Source organism: Mesoplodon densirostris, chromosome 3, assembly GCF_025265405.1.
Source record: "Mesoplodon densirostris isolate mMesDen1 chromosome 3, mMesDen1 primary haplotype, whole genome shotgun sequence".
NCBI lineage: Eukaryota > Metazoa > Chordata > Mammalia > Artiodactyla > Ziphiidae > Mesoplodon > Mesoplodon densirostris.
In genome coordinates this window covers 120,273,872-120,289,148 of record NC_082663.1, presented here as the reverse complement: position 1 = coordinate 120,289,148, position 15,277 = coordinate 120,273,872, and the positions used below count along the sequence as shown (strand labels likewise).

The 15,277-nt window shown below is 40.1% G+C and overlaps 1 protein-coding gene across 2 annotated transcripts in view; it reads right to left on the bottom strand.

Annotated features, from left to right (window-relative positions):
• Window positions 1-15,277, bottom strand: part of LOC132486385 (protocadherin alpha-C2) — a 97,375-nt gene that overhangs the window by 23,535 nt on the left and 58,563 nt on the right. For both annotated transcript variants that reach the window (XM_060093478.1, XM_060093477.1), the window contains 2 exons: window positions 6,834-6,892; window positions 3,827-3,915 (listed from right to left, as the gene is read on the bottom strand). In XM_060093478.1, coding sequence (XP_059949461.1) covers window positions 3,827-3,915; window positions 6,834-6,892 — 148 coding nt within the window. The remainder of the gene's footprint in view (window positions 1-3,826; window positions 3,916-6,833; window positions 6,893-15,277) is intronic.

Here is a 15,277-nt window from a genome sequence, read left to right as displayed (position 1 = left end):
AGAATCAGTGAAAGGCAGGCTCTACTTGGGAATGAAAGCAACCAGTTTTTTTCCTTTTTCTCAGGCAGAACTGATAAATTCTCCTCATGCCATCTCCAGGAGGGCGGCTGGGGGTGACGGGACTGTACAGATGTCAGGATGATCCAGACAACCTTAGAGGGTCTGTATCTGGGTTCAGAAATGAGAACTACTGAATTCTGGCTAAGATGCTACCAGCTAAGGCCACAACACAGACTGCATGAAACAAAAGTATCCCAGAAAAAAAGGAATAAAAAGATTAGACATTTGGGACTTCCCTGGTGGTCCGGTGGTTAAGAATCCACCTTGCAATACAGGGGACGCAGGTTTGATCCCTGGTTGGGGAACTAAGATCCCACATGCTGTGGGGCAACTGAGCCCGCACACCGTAACTACTGAGCCTGCACACCATAACTATTGAGCCCGTGCACTCTAGAGCCCATGAGCCACAACGAGAGAGCCCGCAAGTTGCAACTACTGAGCCTGCGTGCTCTGGAGCCCATGTGCCACAACTAGAGAGCTCGTGTGCTGCAACTACTGAGCCCATGTGCTCTGGAGCCTGAGCACCACAACTAGAGAGAAGCTTGTGTGCCACGATGAAGAGCCCGCACACCACAACGAAAACTTCCACATGCCGCAACTAAGACCTGATGCAGCCAAATAAATAATTTTTAAAAAAAGATTAGACATTTATTAATACTATATGTCAAGCACTATATTCAGCTCTTTCTTCTTTAGTTATCATGGCAACTAGATAAGATAGGTGTTATAATTATACCCAATTTACAGATGGGGTAATTAAGAAAACGAATTTAAGCAATTTGCTTATGCTCACCCAGCAAGTAAGTTTGAAGTTGGAATTCAATTCAGATCTGATCCTAAACCATAATCTTCATCTTTATGCCATATTCCCTCCAAATACTGAAGAACATATTTTGAGTCCTAAAACTCTAAAGTACCAAAAGGACAGAGCAGAACACAGAGGAGCATCTCTCTAATGTCCTATCACTGGTGCAGAGGTATACTAAAAGTATGGTTAGGTCACCCATAGAGTAACTGGAAGATATAAGCTCTGTCCAGCTCAGTCCATGAAAACTGTGGCTCATGACTCAATAGCCAGGCATAGTACTGGAGGGAAGGGATTATACAAGAGGAGTTAGGACATTTGGGAAGTGGAGCCATGGCGACTCCTTCCCTCTCTTCTGTCAACAAGATGGGTTCCTCCCTCCTACACTGTTGGTGGGAATGTAAATTGGTGCAGCCACTATGGAAAACAGCATGGCGGTTCCTCAAAAAAACTAAAAATACAGTCGCCATATGATCCAGCAATCCCGCTCCGGGGCATATATCCGAACAAAACTATAATTCGAAAAGATACATGCACCCCTATGTTCATAGCAGCACTGTTTACAATAGCCAAGACATGGAAGCAACCTAAATGTCCATTGACAGATGAATGGATAAAGAAGATGTGGTAAATATATAAAACGGAATATTACTCAGCTATAATAATGCCACTTGCAGCAACATGGATGAACCTAGGAATTACCATACTAAGTGAAGTAAGTCAGAAAGAGAAAGACAAATATCATATGATATCACTTATGTGTGGAATCTAAAATGCAACACAAATGAACTCATCCACGAAACAGATATAGACTCACAGACAAAGAGAACAGACCTGTGGTTGCCAAGGGGGAGTGGGAGTGGGGGAGGGAAGGATTGGACGTTTGGGATTAGCAGATGCAAACTATTATATAGAGAATGGATACACAACAAGGTCCTACTGTGTAGCACAGGGAACTGTATTCAATGTCCTATGATAAACCAGAATGGAGAAGAATATAAAAAAGAATGGGTGTATATATGTATATATATACACACATATATCTGAATTACTTTGCTCTACAGCAAAAACTAACACAACATTGTAAATCAATTATACTTCAATAAAATAAAAAAATTTTTAAAAAGATGTGTTCTTAACATTCTTTTGAATTTGAAGGAGAGTCCTGGGCCAGATGCAGATAAAAATAATCAGTAAACAGTTCCTATTTCCCACTGGCCTAGGAATATACACCAACCAGCATCACTGATGAAAGGGAGAATGTATTCAAAGTTAATTTGGGGCTCACCAGCCTGACCTACAAAGCTCTATGAGAACAAGAAAAAACCCTGAAATGGAGGCAGGGTAGGAGGGCATGATTTCATGGGGCTGCTTGGATTGAGTAGTTCTCACCTTTCAGATGCCTCCCGTCCTGCAGCACTTGGTAGTCTGAATCCACTTCCACCTCCATCGTTTCTTCACACCACCACTGGCATTAGGGTTGCAGATTTGTCAATGAACTATTTTATGTTTTTCCCCTTGCCATCTGGCAATATTAGCTTTCTAATGAATTGCTTTAACTTGGGCATTTTTTTTTAACAAATGTGATTTTTAGTTGAATTATATAATATTCATAAATAGCAAATGCTGGCTGATTAGAATCAATGAAAACCCTTAGAGCTGCCAGCGAAAATGGGCCCTTAGCTGCACATGTTACTTGCATAGCCTAATCACTTGAAAGGCACCAGCTTATTTTTGGAAAGAACTTTTTACACATACGCTTATGTAATCTGTTATGTATGTATATATGTATGCATTTGGATTTGGGTGGATTCTTGCAAGCCAGCCATGCTATGAGTATAAGAGCTAGATACACTTGGATTTGGAGCTAGACACACTTGGGTTTGAATCCTACCTCTGCCACTTACAAACTATGTGAACTTGGGTATGTTTCTTAATCTCTCTGTGTCTTTAGCTCCTCACATGTAAAATAGAGATAATAAATCCCTTGCAAGATTGTCTCAAGGAATAAATGAGATCACACAAGGCACAGTGTCTGGGTACATTGTGACTCAATTATTAATAATTATTACTGTCATCATCATGTTCTATTAATAGAGGATTATGGTAGACAACATTTGCAGTCTCTATAGTCCTTCCTTTCTGATAACTGCCATAGGGATGGGCCTCCAAAGCCATATTTGTATTATATGACACTGCTTCAGTGATTGGGCAAGAATAAGGAAAATAAGGAAATATGAGTTTAGGCAATTTTTTAATGCTCACCCAGACATTGGGTTCTTGATTTAATCTGGCAGATTCTCTTTCTTGAAAGTTTGGATTAGGAATCAGTTCCCATTTGTCCTCTGAACTAAGAAACTGCAAGACTGGTCATGTTTGGCAACGTGCATGTCAAGGCAATAAAAGTCAGTCTGCAGAATGATGTACATGTCAGGGAAGGAGGAGGCCTGACTGTGACTTGAAGTCAACCAGAGTGATGCCCTGGTTCTGACAACTTTTCCACTTCCATGAGAAACTCCATTTCATCGATCTATCTGTTAATCAATCTATCAGTGTCCCTTCTGCTTACTACTTTGAGTGGATTTCCATCATCTTTAACCAAAAGATCTCTGCTAACAGTGCCATCTCTGTGCATGAGGCCACCAGATCTTGCCTGTTGTACTTCGGACAGCCTAAGCATTTGAAATGTACCCAGTTATTTTAGAAAATAACTTTACACACACACACACACACACACACACACACACACACACACCCTTATGTTATCTGTTTTCAACTGCTGAAGTACATTAAGTGGAAAATCAAAATCTCCTGCATAACCATGTATGCAAGGAAGTCACACATGTAAGAAAAAGAAGTAAGAATAAAAAGAGAGGAACTGACATTCCTGGTCTTACAAAAACAGGTCATCTCATGGCTTTCCAGAATCCAAGCAAGAAGGGAGAGACCCTGGGTCTTTACCTGGTGTCGCACTGGATACTGTTGGCCACTGCTGATCAGGCCCTCCTGGACCAGCTCGTAGAATGCCAGCCTCTTCCAGGTGCACAGAGCTGAGTAAACACATAGACCCAAATAACAGTTAGACCATAAATGCCTTTCCAGCTCTCCTTCCACCCTCAGAAAGTGCTTACATCTCTGGAGGCAGGGCTGCAGCTAACACTTTTTACTCATACTGCAAAAACATTGCTGACTTACTGTCTGCTACACCATGCAGGCGATAAACATGTTTTATCTTTATAGCAATTTTGGTTTTCAGTAATGCTGTGTGGTGTTCATTAAATCTAACAGGAAGCCCGTCAGAGGGCTAATGACATTTTATCGTCTTAATGCCAAAGCAGATGAGGACAGCTTGTTCTCAAAAGCCCCAAGCCTCTTTTGCTAGTTCTCTTATTTCTGGGTTCTCATAGGAAAGAGGAAAGCACAAACATTATTTGCTGGTAACTGTAGTATTATTCCAGTTTGGCCCAATTAATTCTTAACTTTATTTTCTGTTTTACTCTTTCTGTATCTTTCCCTCATAGATAACCCACCCTACATTTCCTGGGACTAGAGGAAGTTTATCACCAGCACTCATGGATCCCAGTTCAGAAGAGATTAATTCATCATGAAATATTGCAGAGAGTGAGACATGAACTGGGAGATCCTTAGAGGCAAGTAGAGATAGAACGTAAATTGTTCAAGGGCAGAGAGAACATCATATTCTTTATGTATGTTTAATGTTAGCAGATATGAGACCCTCAATATTTTCTGGATGAAGAACGGAACAAATGGGACCCTAAGAGTAAATATCACCCAAGAAAACCCTCACCAAAATAAGAGGACTCTTTGAAATTAGGCATTAGTTCATCTCGGAAGTTAAGTTACTAAAGTAAAACTTAGAGTACTACTGCCTGAAGGGGTCATGAGACTTAACAGAGCAGGAAAACTTGAAATATTGTGGGGGAAGGTCATCTCTAAGTTCAATATTCTCTTACTTTTTTTTTTTTTTTTGGTCGTGCCAGGAGGCTTATGGGATCTTAGTTCCCGGACCAGGGATTGAACCCGTACCCTTGTCAGTGAAAGCACAGAGTCCTAATCACTGGACCGCCAGGGAATTCCCAATATCCTCTTACCCTTTGACTTCAAACAACATATCTAGTGGAAATTCACTCATTAAGCTCTGCCCTACTGCTGTTCTTCCCTTCATCTACACCCTAGAATCTTCTCTTTTTTCCAAATATTAATATCCTTCGGGTGTTGGTGGATTCTTCCAGCAAATTGTATGGGTTCAATTAGATTTACCCTGAAGATGGAACTACCCTAGGAACCAGCTCAGCTCAAAGCAGAATTTTCAAAGGAACAGGCACATGATATCTGAGGCTAGAAAGGCCAAGAAGCCAAGTGTATGTGTGAAAAAGATGAGTGTTGTTTAAGTTCACAACTTTAACATATGTTCCATGTTCCACACTGTGAGGAATAAATAACATTTAGTTTTAATTTTTATTTCATTTCTTATCCTACTTGAATCTCATAACATCTTAATTGAAACCTGAATAGAAACACAGGTGGCTTTTTTTTTTCATTTGAAAATGGAATAAGGAACTGATATAGTTTATTTAGTATTTTATTTTAATATAGTTTTAAAGGTGCGTCTTATAGCTTTGGTACTTTTCAAGTAAAGCACTAATTCAACTGGGACAAAAGAAGCTGGTATTGTAAACCATATTTTTTCCTATCATATAGTCCACCACAATAGCTCAGATGCAGGCAAAAGCATAAGCTGGTTTCTAACAAATAGAAAGAATCTTTCTGAAACCTAGTATTCTGGCATCTGCATAAGTGTCTCTGACCTAAAGTTATGACCAGATTCCAAAGTGATGTCTCACCAAGCCAACTACTGATCTTCAGTTTTCACTGATTGCTTCTCGTTCAGAAAGAGCACCCATTATAATGATTTCTGCTCAATTTGTAATGTAATGTTTGGGAATACGTTGATTTATTTTGATTTAATGTGTTTTTAACAGGCTAAAACTAATTTTTCATTAACTCAATACATACTCTGTAAGCTCACTCTTTAGAAACTGATCAAGGTTTAGTGACGATCTACTCAAGAGTTGCCCAGATATTTTGAGGTGCTTAAGTCTCGAGTTTATTTCTTCTTTAAAACTAAGTTATTCTGGTGGTAGTGAACACTAGTTGCTTGGCTCTCTCCATTTGGTTTCCCAAAGACACTCACAAATAATGAATCTTTTATTTGGCCCCGTGGCATGAATACTAGATCAGGTCTGGGAATAATGGTAGTTAATCAATTACTGTCAAAGAGACAAAATAGAGAAGGCAAAATTATATTTAATCTGAGTTTTAAAGTAATGTTATTACTCTAGGTTAATTTAAAAGTAAGCTAGATTTGGTCTCCAGATATTCAATAAAGGCCCTTCACATGGCTCATCCTCTGAAGAGCTCTTGCCACTGAGGGCAGGCAATAAGATAGCGACAAGATGGAAAAGATAAGGAGACTCTAATAGGGGTGAACATGAACAACAATTATTGTGGTTAACAGGATATAACAGTCAATGTGTGATGGAAAACCAAGGTAGACAACAAGTGCATATATATTACACAATGTACTCAAGTCTGAAAGCATCAGTATTCATTATAATTTTAAGGGAAGGACAGAAAGTACAGATAGGGAAGGGATGAAAGAAGCTGAAGCTACTTCCTTATAGAAATTTTAATGAGAGAAAGTAAACAGTCGCCTGTATCTGTGATTTTACAGGAGATTCTTATTTGCCGGCACTTGATAAGCATTTGGCACCGACCACTTCCAATGCTTCAAGGAATAGACACGGAGACATATAAACAACTGCATTCCCCTGGCAAAGTATCTAAGCTTCTCAGTTTTGACAGCTGCTTCCGGCCTATGAAGACAGTTTATCTGAGTCAAACAGTTGCAGTAACTTCTGAGTGAAATGATGAGGGAAAGCCATACCTGTGCATTCCTGCTCTCAGGGAGGCAGAGTAACGCCAGTCAGGGTTGGGTTGTCGGGGCTGCAAAATCACAAAGGGAGTTTTTGTTAATATGGCAAAAACGATCATCTCCTAGTGACGATGTTCACCAATGAGTTGTTTCTTAAATATTTCCATGTAGCTATTAAAAGTATGGAAGAAGCCATTTCATATGCATCTCTAAGATGATGTTCACATATATATAGCACTTCAGGAGAAAATTAAATTAGCTCACCAGGGTCCTTGCACAGATTAAATACCACGGAAAACTGGATTTAATGATGCTGTGAGGACCGGCTTTGGCTTTGCCTTGCTCAAAACATGTCTATGTATTAAGATACACACTATTATATATGAAATAGATAAACAAGGGCTTACTATATAGCACAAAGGAACTCTATTCAATATCTTGTAATAACCTATTATGGAAAAGAATCTGAAAAAGAATATATATAACTGAATCTCTGTACGCCTGAAACCAACACAATATTGTAAATCAACTATGCTTCAATTAAAAAACAAAACAGGTCTATGTTCCTAAAGCAGCACTAGTGGAAGGACAGTCTATTCTGAAACAGGAAAAGCTTTCATTGTTTTTGCCCTCAAATGTCCTGTTAAGGGAACATCCCCCATTTGGTATTCTAGCTATAAAAGGGCACACAGCTACACAAATTCTGCTGTTCTGGCTGGACTGCAGAGCACTGCAATCTGCTGCTGACTTTGCAGCCTGCAGCATGTTTGACTCTGGGCGGATGTGCCCAGTCATAATGCCAGCAACTGATAACAGCCTCTTCTGCTGATTGAAGAGGAATACAAGGGAGAGGAAAACAAACCACCACGGGGTTTGACCTTGTTGTGCTGCATAATCCTTTTCATAAAATTGTACTTGTTTCCCGCTCCTCTGAGGGCTTTGCCTTCTTATTCAATTACTGTTTGCTAAGCTCTGTTTAACAGGGAGCAGCTGAAACCTAAGAAGAACCTGACTCGCTCTGCACCACCTAATTTTTCATTAACTGGTGAAAGATGCATTGCCCTGTGTCTTCAAACTGTCCATTCAAAGTGGAGGGGACACCGAGGAAAATGTGGGCACCTAGAGACTGTTCTGGAAGTTATGTGCAGAGTAGAAGCTACTCAGGAATTACTGGGGACAAAATCAATCACCATCACTATCTTGTTATCAATTAGCAAAAATGTTATTATGAAAAACCCATGACAGATGTTCCTCTAGATGTGTTTTCATGGGCAGAGATTAAAGTGGTCCTGTCACTGAATATTGAGGCCTATTTGAATGGAAAGATGAAGAGATGGAGGTTGTATTCTGCATTTTCCTCTGGACTATAATTATCATATTTGGTAGACACAAGGCCACAGTAATGCCAATAAACTATTTCAAAATGTCAATAAGTTTGTTCCTGTCATTCTTATAGTTCATCCAAGGGATGCACAGTATTTCATAAACAGACTTCTTCACAAGATCCAGAGAAGAAGTGATCAGCATCTCAACTTCCAGACAGACTTTGGGATGGTTAGATGATATTCAACAATTTAGCCAAGTCAAGGCCCAGAAAAAGCTACAACTCTAGGATACTTTACCTCAAATGTCCCCATACACTAACTGCCCTCTCCGGTCCCTTCCATTCTGTTGGCAAGATATGAACATACAGGGCTTCCCTGGTGGCGCAGTGGTTGAGAGTCCGCCTGCCAATGCAGGGGACACGGGTTCGTGCCCCAGTCCGGGAAGATCCCACATGCCGTGGAGCGGCTGGGCCCGTGAGCCGTGGCCGCTGGGCCTGCGCGTCCGGAGCCTGACAGTGAGAGGCCCGCGTACCACAAAAAAAAAAAAAAAGAAAGAAAGAAAAAAGATGTGAACATACAAGCTGCTTCATCCTTGGTTCTCAAATTCACAAAATGCTATTGATGTTCCTCATAAAGTACCATAAAACTATCTACAGATGAAATGAAGGGGCTCCCATTTTCTATCAGGGGTAGTAGAGGGAGCAAAAGAGAAAACATTTGCAAACCATTTGGTAAACCTGAAAATATGACTGAAATACTTTTTATTAATCATATCATCACCAGCTTTCCCCTGACCATCAGCAGCACTGGTGTCAGCTTGTTAGCTGTAAGAACCCTCCTTCAAGAAAGACTCTGACATCTGTTGAGCAAATGCTGCCAATTTTTCTATGACTGGGTAACATCCATGATGAAAATTGCTGCAACTTGATCTGGTGAATGAAATCACCAACTTTATTTTGCGGAAAGGCACAGTTCTAGCAGGACTGACCAGGAAACTCAGTCCATTACATAATCTCACTTCCTCAACGACACCTAATTTGTCATGCTGCTATTTTCTATAATAGTCCCTCAGCAACAAGATGCTTCTGAGATTTATTTGCCAAAATCATAGTTATGAGACATCTTATGGCAGTGAGGTCAGGCAGGGAAAAGGTAAGGAAGAAAGTAATTAATATGTTTTATGTAGCCACACAATACTAGGCAATGGAATAAGCACTTTATACATAGTACTGAATTTATCCTAACACCTTTGTTAGACCAAAAACTTTATGAAAGGGATTATATCTTTGTTTATAAAACATACTGATATTCTCAAATATTCATAATACATAGCTATAGTCTCGGAAGCTAGCAGGGTTCAGGTATTTGATAGGTTTTTTAAAGGCTTTCGAATAAATCAACTACCATGCAAGGGCAACACTATCGTACTTAAATTACAAAAATTAGAAATCTGGAACTTTAGAGAGATTAAATTACCTGCCTGATAGGTAGGTTTGGCTGATAGTCATGTTTAGGTACTCCTAACGTGAAAGTCTGTGTTTTAAATAAATTTGCATGGAATGACAGATATATATTTTTCTCTTTTTTACTTCTGACTTTCCCAGATTGATTTATTTTAAAATGATACAAAATTAAACGTAATAAAATGTACATGGATTTCATGTGAACTTGGAAAAATTGATTAAACTTGGAAAAATTGAAGCTGAGAGGTTGACTGCTGATAAACCTAATATAATGAGACATATGTTTAGTTCTCTAGTACTTGGATGGTACATCACTGGGCTTTGCTTAATTTCTATTGGTGAAAAGCCCAGTATGTTCTGTTGTTTCAAAGCATAGTCCTTCAGTAGAATAAGTCATGAAATTCCAGATGTGGAAAAACTGAATTAGGTAGTCCACGTGGGTGATGTAGTATTATTGAAGAACAAGAATCCATTTGTTTCTATCAAAATTATAGTTAAGACTTGATTTATTCTGTAATGGTATTATTTATACTATGGAATATTTGAGCTACAAAAGGGTGAATCACCTCTTCCAAGACAGATTTGAAATAAAATAGGTTTAAAATACCCTATGTCATTCATAAAATCATAGGACTACTCAGTGAAGTAATATGCTATCTTCTTATCACGGAAATCCATGAAGCTATCAATAAATGATCCTCTGAGAAACAAGACTACATGTGGTATCTCTTTTTCCTTCCTAGTAGGAATCTATTAAAGATGTATCCACTGCAAAATTTTCAGTGATATTTTGTGAACACTGATATAAATTATGATAGGCAAAATCCTAAAATGGCCTCCAAGATCCCTACACCCTACTGTAAATGCCCTGTATAATCTCCGAGACTGAATATGATGGGTCTTACTCCATGATTAAGTTATATTATACGGCACAGCTGGCTTTGAAAAAGGGAGATTATCTGGGTGGGAATGACCTAATTATACGAGTCTTTTAAATCTGGATCTAGAGATCAGAGACAGAAATCAGAGAGATCTGAAGCATGAGAGGAATTCCATGTGAGAAAATATTCTCCACTGTTAAAATACTGGTAAGGACCTAAGAGCAACTTCTAGGAGCTGAGAGTGACCTCCAGCCAACAGTAAGAAAACGGGGAGCTCAGTCCTCATGGAACTGGATTCTGCCAACAGCTTGAATGAACTTGAAAGCAGATTCTTCCCCAGAGCCTCCAAGAGAGAACTCAGCCTGGCCAACATGTTGATTTCAGCCTTGTGAAAACCTGAGCAGGGAACCCAGTCACAGTGCGCAGGTAATAGACGAGTGTTGTTTTTAACCACTAATTTGTGGTGATTTGTTACAAAGCAATAGAAAATGAACACATAAACTGTTGGTCATGAAGGCAAAAAGGAATCTAACATTTAAAATAATCATTGTTATGCTACATATTAGTCTTCTAGTAAATCAAAATGAAAAGATGATAAATATGAGAAGTCTAGGTGAATACTTACTTCTAAAAACAGTCATTTATAATCCTAATCCACAGAGCAGTAAAATAAAATACACATAACTTTAAAACATACCTAATGGGTTCTAGTACAACAGAAAATGCTAGGTTTGCTTAGCTCTGGATGCACAGCCTGCTAGTGCAGCAGTTACTCTCTCACCCACAGTTTTACTTCCCTGGAGCCCAGAGTTCTGACCCTGCAAGGCCAGAAAGCAACTGATGTTGCTTATGTGCCAAGGGACTAACATTTTTCTTCGATTTTTGCAATGTTGGAGATTTCTCTGCATTTGTCAAGTTCAAATCCTCAAAAGACAAAAACTTGTATAAGTTTTAGGCTAGCAGATTTAAAACACTGCTAAGGAATTCTCTTGACCTTTGATTTTTGAAATCATGCTTTTATAGTACTCAAAATATTACCATACGAATAAGCCAAATTTATATTCATACTGTAATATGCCCAGGAACATGGAGCCAGGTGAAATTTACAAAACTCATATTCAAAGACACCTGTAAATCCCAATTCAGCTAAACCTCTGGGCTTGATGATGGTAATTTTTCATCAAACGTTTGCAAACAGACATCATCCTGACCTCTCATTGAGAGTAAAATTTGGTGGCCAACCAAGGCAAGTATCCAGAACCAACTCTGCTATTCTGTCAAGCAAACAGCATGCCAGTAGACAATTTGTAATATGCCAGCCTGTGTCCCTGCAGAGTGTTCTGAGTCAGACCAGATGCCCATGTGCAGGCTCAGTCCTGGGTCAGACCAAAGGGTAGGCCAATGACATTCAAGCTACAATAAATAGCTTTCTTCATTAGTCAGAATATGTGCTATCAGATAAAGAGACAGAGAGGAGCTCAGCCATAATTCCATCTGGCTCAGCAGGTCTGTAGAAGAGGGGAAGAAGGGGGTAATTTGAAGAAATTAACGTATTCTCAGACCAAATAAAATAAACCTTTTCTCAGAAGAACAGTCCTATAACCAATACAGAAATGGCAAAACAAAACAGCTCCACCCATTCAAAAGTGACCATCAGAGGATGGAAGTTCAGATACAATTTCTTTGCCTATTCTGACCACTGTGCAGTTTTTATAAATTCACCACGATGGCACTTTACACTAAGTGTAAGTTCTGATCCAGGACAGAGTCAGTCACCAGCTAGAAAAGTCAGTCCTGCAAGAAATAAACTAGGTGCCACTGAAAGAAGGGTTCACCCTTCGAAGTTACCACAACTGGAATTAGAGTGAATATGTACACACAGTGGCAAAATTAACTGAAGATTTGGTGACTACAACTTGCTTTAAAATAAGTGAAAGTGGGGTTTCCCTGGTGGCGCAGTGGTTGAGAGTCCGCCTGCCGATGCAGGGAGCGCGAGTTCGTGCCCCGGTCCGGGAGGATCCCGCGTGCCGCGGAGCGGCTGGGCCCGTGAGCCATGGCCGCTGGGCCTGCGCGTCTGGAGCCTGTGCTCCGCGGCGGGAGAGGCCACGGCAGTGAGAGGCCCGCATACCGCCAAAAAAAATAATAATAATAAGTGAAAGGGAATGTAAACTTAACTCATTTCTGCTATACTCCTTTGTGATTTCCACATCTTGTGCCAACTGGTCCCACTGAGGCGCAGTTGGACAAATCTGCCCAGAGCACTCAAAGTGACTCATCAGCAGTCACAGGACCACAGATGCACAGAAACCACCCTAAGATTTGGTTCCTTTTCTTGGAGATTCTGAAGAGGGTGCCAACCACATTCAACACCAGGTTTTCAGAGCTCTCCAAAGAGAAATTCTGCCCCACTGCTGAACAGTTACTTCAGAAACCTCACTGCACAAGTGGCTCACGAAATAAACTCACTGCGGGTAAAATCTACCAAAAGATCAGCCTGATGTTAAATACTGATATTTAATAAGCAACAAGAGAGAAATTAGAGACAGAACAAAGATAAAAGATCTGAACAGGTTTTGCCAATGGGAGAACAAACAAAAATATCCTAGCTTGGTGGTAACGTTTTTACTCATTGATCCTCCCATTGGTGACCTACTTCTATGCAAAGAACTCCTCTTTTTCCAGAGCAGTTAATTGACACTACTAGGTGAATCAGTGGTAGCCTGAATGCCTGAGTATCCCATATCAAAAGGAATATAAACATTGGGATTTCTATCTACTCATACTGTTTCAAAAAGCACAGTCTTTGGAGTCAGACAGATATGACTGAAAATACCACTAGTAGAGTGACTGTGTGTGTTACTTAACCTCTCTGAGCTTGTTTCCTCATGTGCTAGACGCTGATAAATATTTGTTTAATGTATGACTTACAGGTAATGAAACCATACATATATTGCAGTGCAGAATATTTTTGTATAGTAGGGTGGTCAGTGAGCGCAAAGTCCCTTACTCATATTTTCCAATCCCCATCTAATTTTAATGTAGGCACATGGAATCAATTGCACCCCAGGACTCTCCTGCCATCTGCAGTGACTGGGTAGGGAAGAAAGAAAGCCTAACGTGAGAATTTAACAGGTTGATCTAGCAGTGATGACTTTCAGAGTTGAGTGATTTTTGTCCCCATTTTGCCATGCTATGACAACGTGACTCACTCTCTACCTATAACCGCAATAATTCCAGGAGCTGTAGATCTTAGGGCTCTCTTCACTGGATTTCCAAAAGCGTCTGGCAAAAATGTGCCTTTATTAAAATCATGTACTCTCCTGGCAAAATCCCACAAAAGCAAGCACTTTTCTGACATAATCTTCTCCCTAAATTAAAGATTTGTGAACCAAAGCACATATTAACACACAGGTCAGTATAAGACAGAAATAGTTCACGTATCAAATTGCCCCAAGCTTTGAGTCAGGAGAGAGAGGGTGAGAGTGTCACTCGCCTGCGCTTCCGGCTCACAGCTGGTTGCAAAGCTTGCCTGGCCTGCTCTCTGTGCCTCTTTACAACCTGCAGCCCACCCCAGGCCCAAAAGGACTTCACAGTAATTTGTTCAGCAAATGTCTACAGCATCCTTATTTAAAATTAAGCCTTTCTACATGCTGCCAAAAGCTATGATCTAAAGAATTCTGGAGGCTCTTTGATTTCCCCTCCCCCCCACCCTCCCCGTTCTTCTTAATCTGCAATCCGCCTCCTGTGGCTGCTCAGCATTGACTAACATCAGGCTCTTCTGATAAACCTACCTACAATGTACATGGAAATTCTCTCAATCCATCTCTGTTCTTTTCTGTGCTTATGCATTAATTTCCTGAAGATGAGCATGAATTTAGAATGTGAAACTATGGACATTAATAAAAAGACAGCAATATGTCAATGAAAACACATCACAAAAATACAGGAGGGACAAATATTATTAACTCATTTTGTAAGACCTCTGAAAGTCCTAGCTACAAAGTAGCTGTTTGGGAAGAAACAACTCATCACTTTTTACGGGACAAAATTTCTGAAATCCAAGTTAAAAGTATCACAAAGCAGAGTTCTATTATTTCAAGCATGCATATGGAGACAAACACACTACACAAACACATGCACTGTCCAACAATTTATATACATCCTTCATATACTGAGCAAACTGGCCTTACACCTACTTAAAACCAGTGTATCTACTAACACCTGTCTCTCTGCCTCTCATGTACAGTAAGCCATCCACTTTCCAAGGCTTTTGTAGCTAGATCCAGAAATTGAAAGTGTGCTTTGGAACATGTTGAAGTACCATTTAAAGTACTGTCATTTAACTTAAAGACATGAGGGGCTTGAAGAGGCTGCTTCACATCTCATCAAAACCTTAGGAATTCTCAAGAGGAAATCAGAAGATTACATTTACGCTAAATGCAGGGAAATCCTCTTGCAAGGAGTTCACACAAGGCCAAACAAGATAACTAGTGGCAGAATTCTTTCTCCCCTTTCTTTCTCCCCAACCCCAGCTTGTCCTGGTCTTCACCATATCCCCCACATCCCTAATCCACTCATTCTACCATCTCCCTGGCCCAACCAGACAAATTGGTTCTTGGATGCCTGCCGTACCATCATTCATCTCCTCTGACGGCCCCAACAGAATAGTTACCACAGCAAACAGCCAAACCAAACTTTGTCTTCAGGGTGAGGTCCACGTTCTATGGCTTTATCACCTCTGACATGAATTTCTAGCAGATCTCATCACATTAGTTCAATGCAATTAC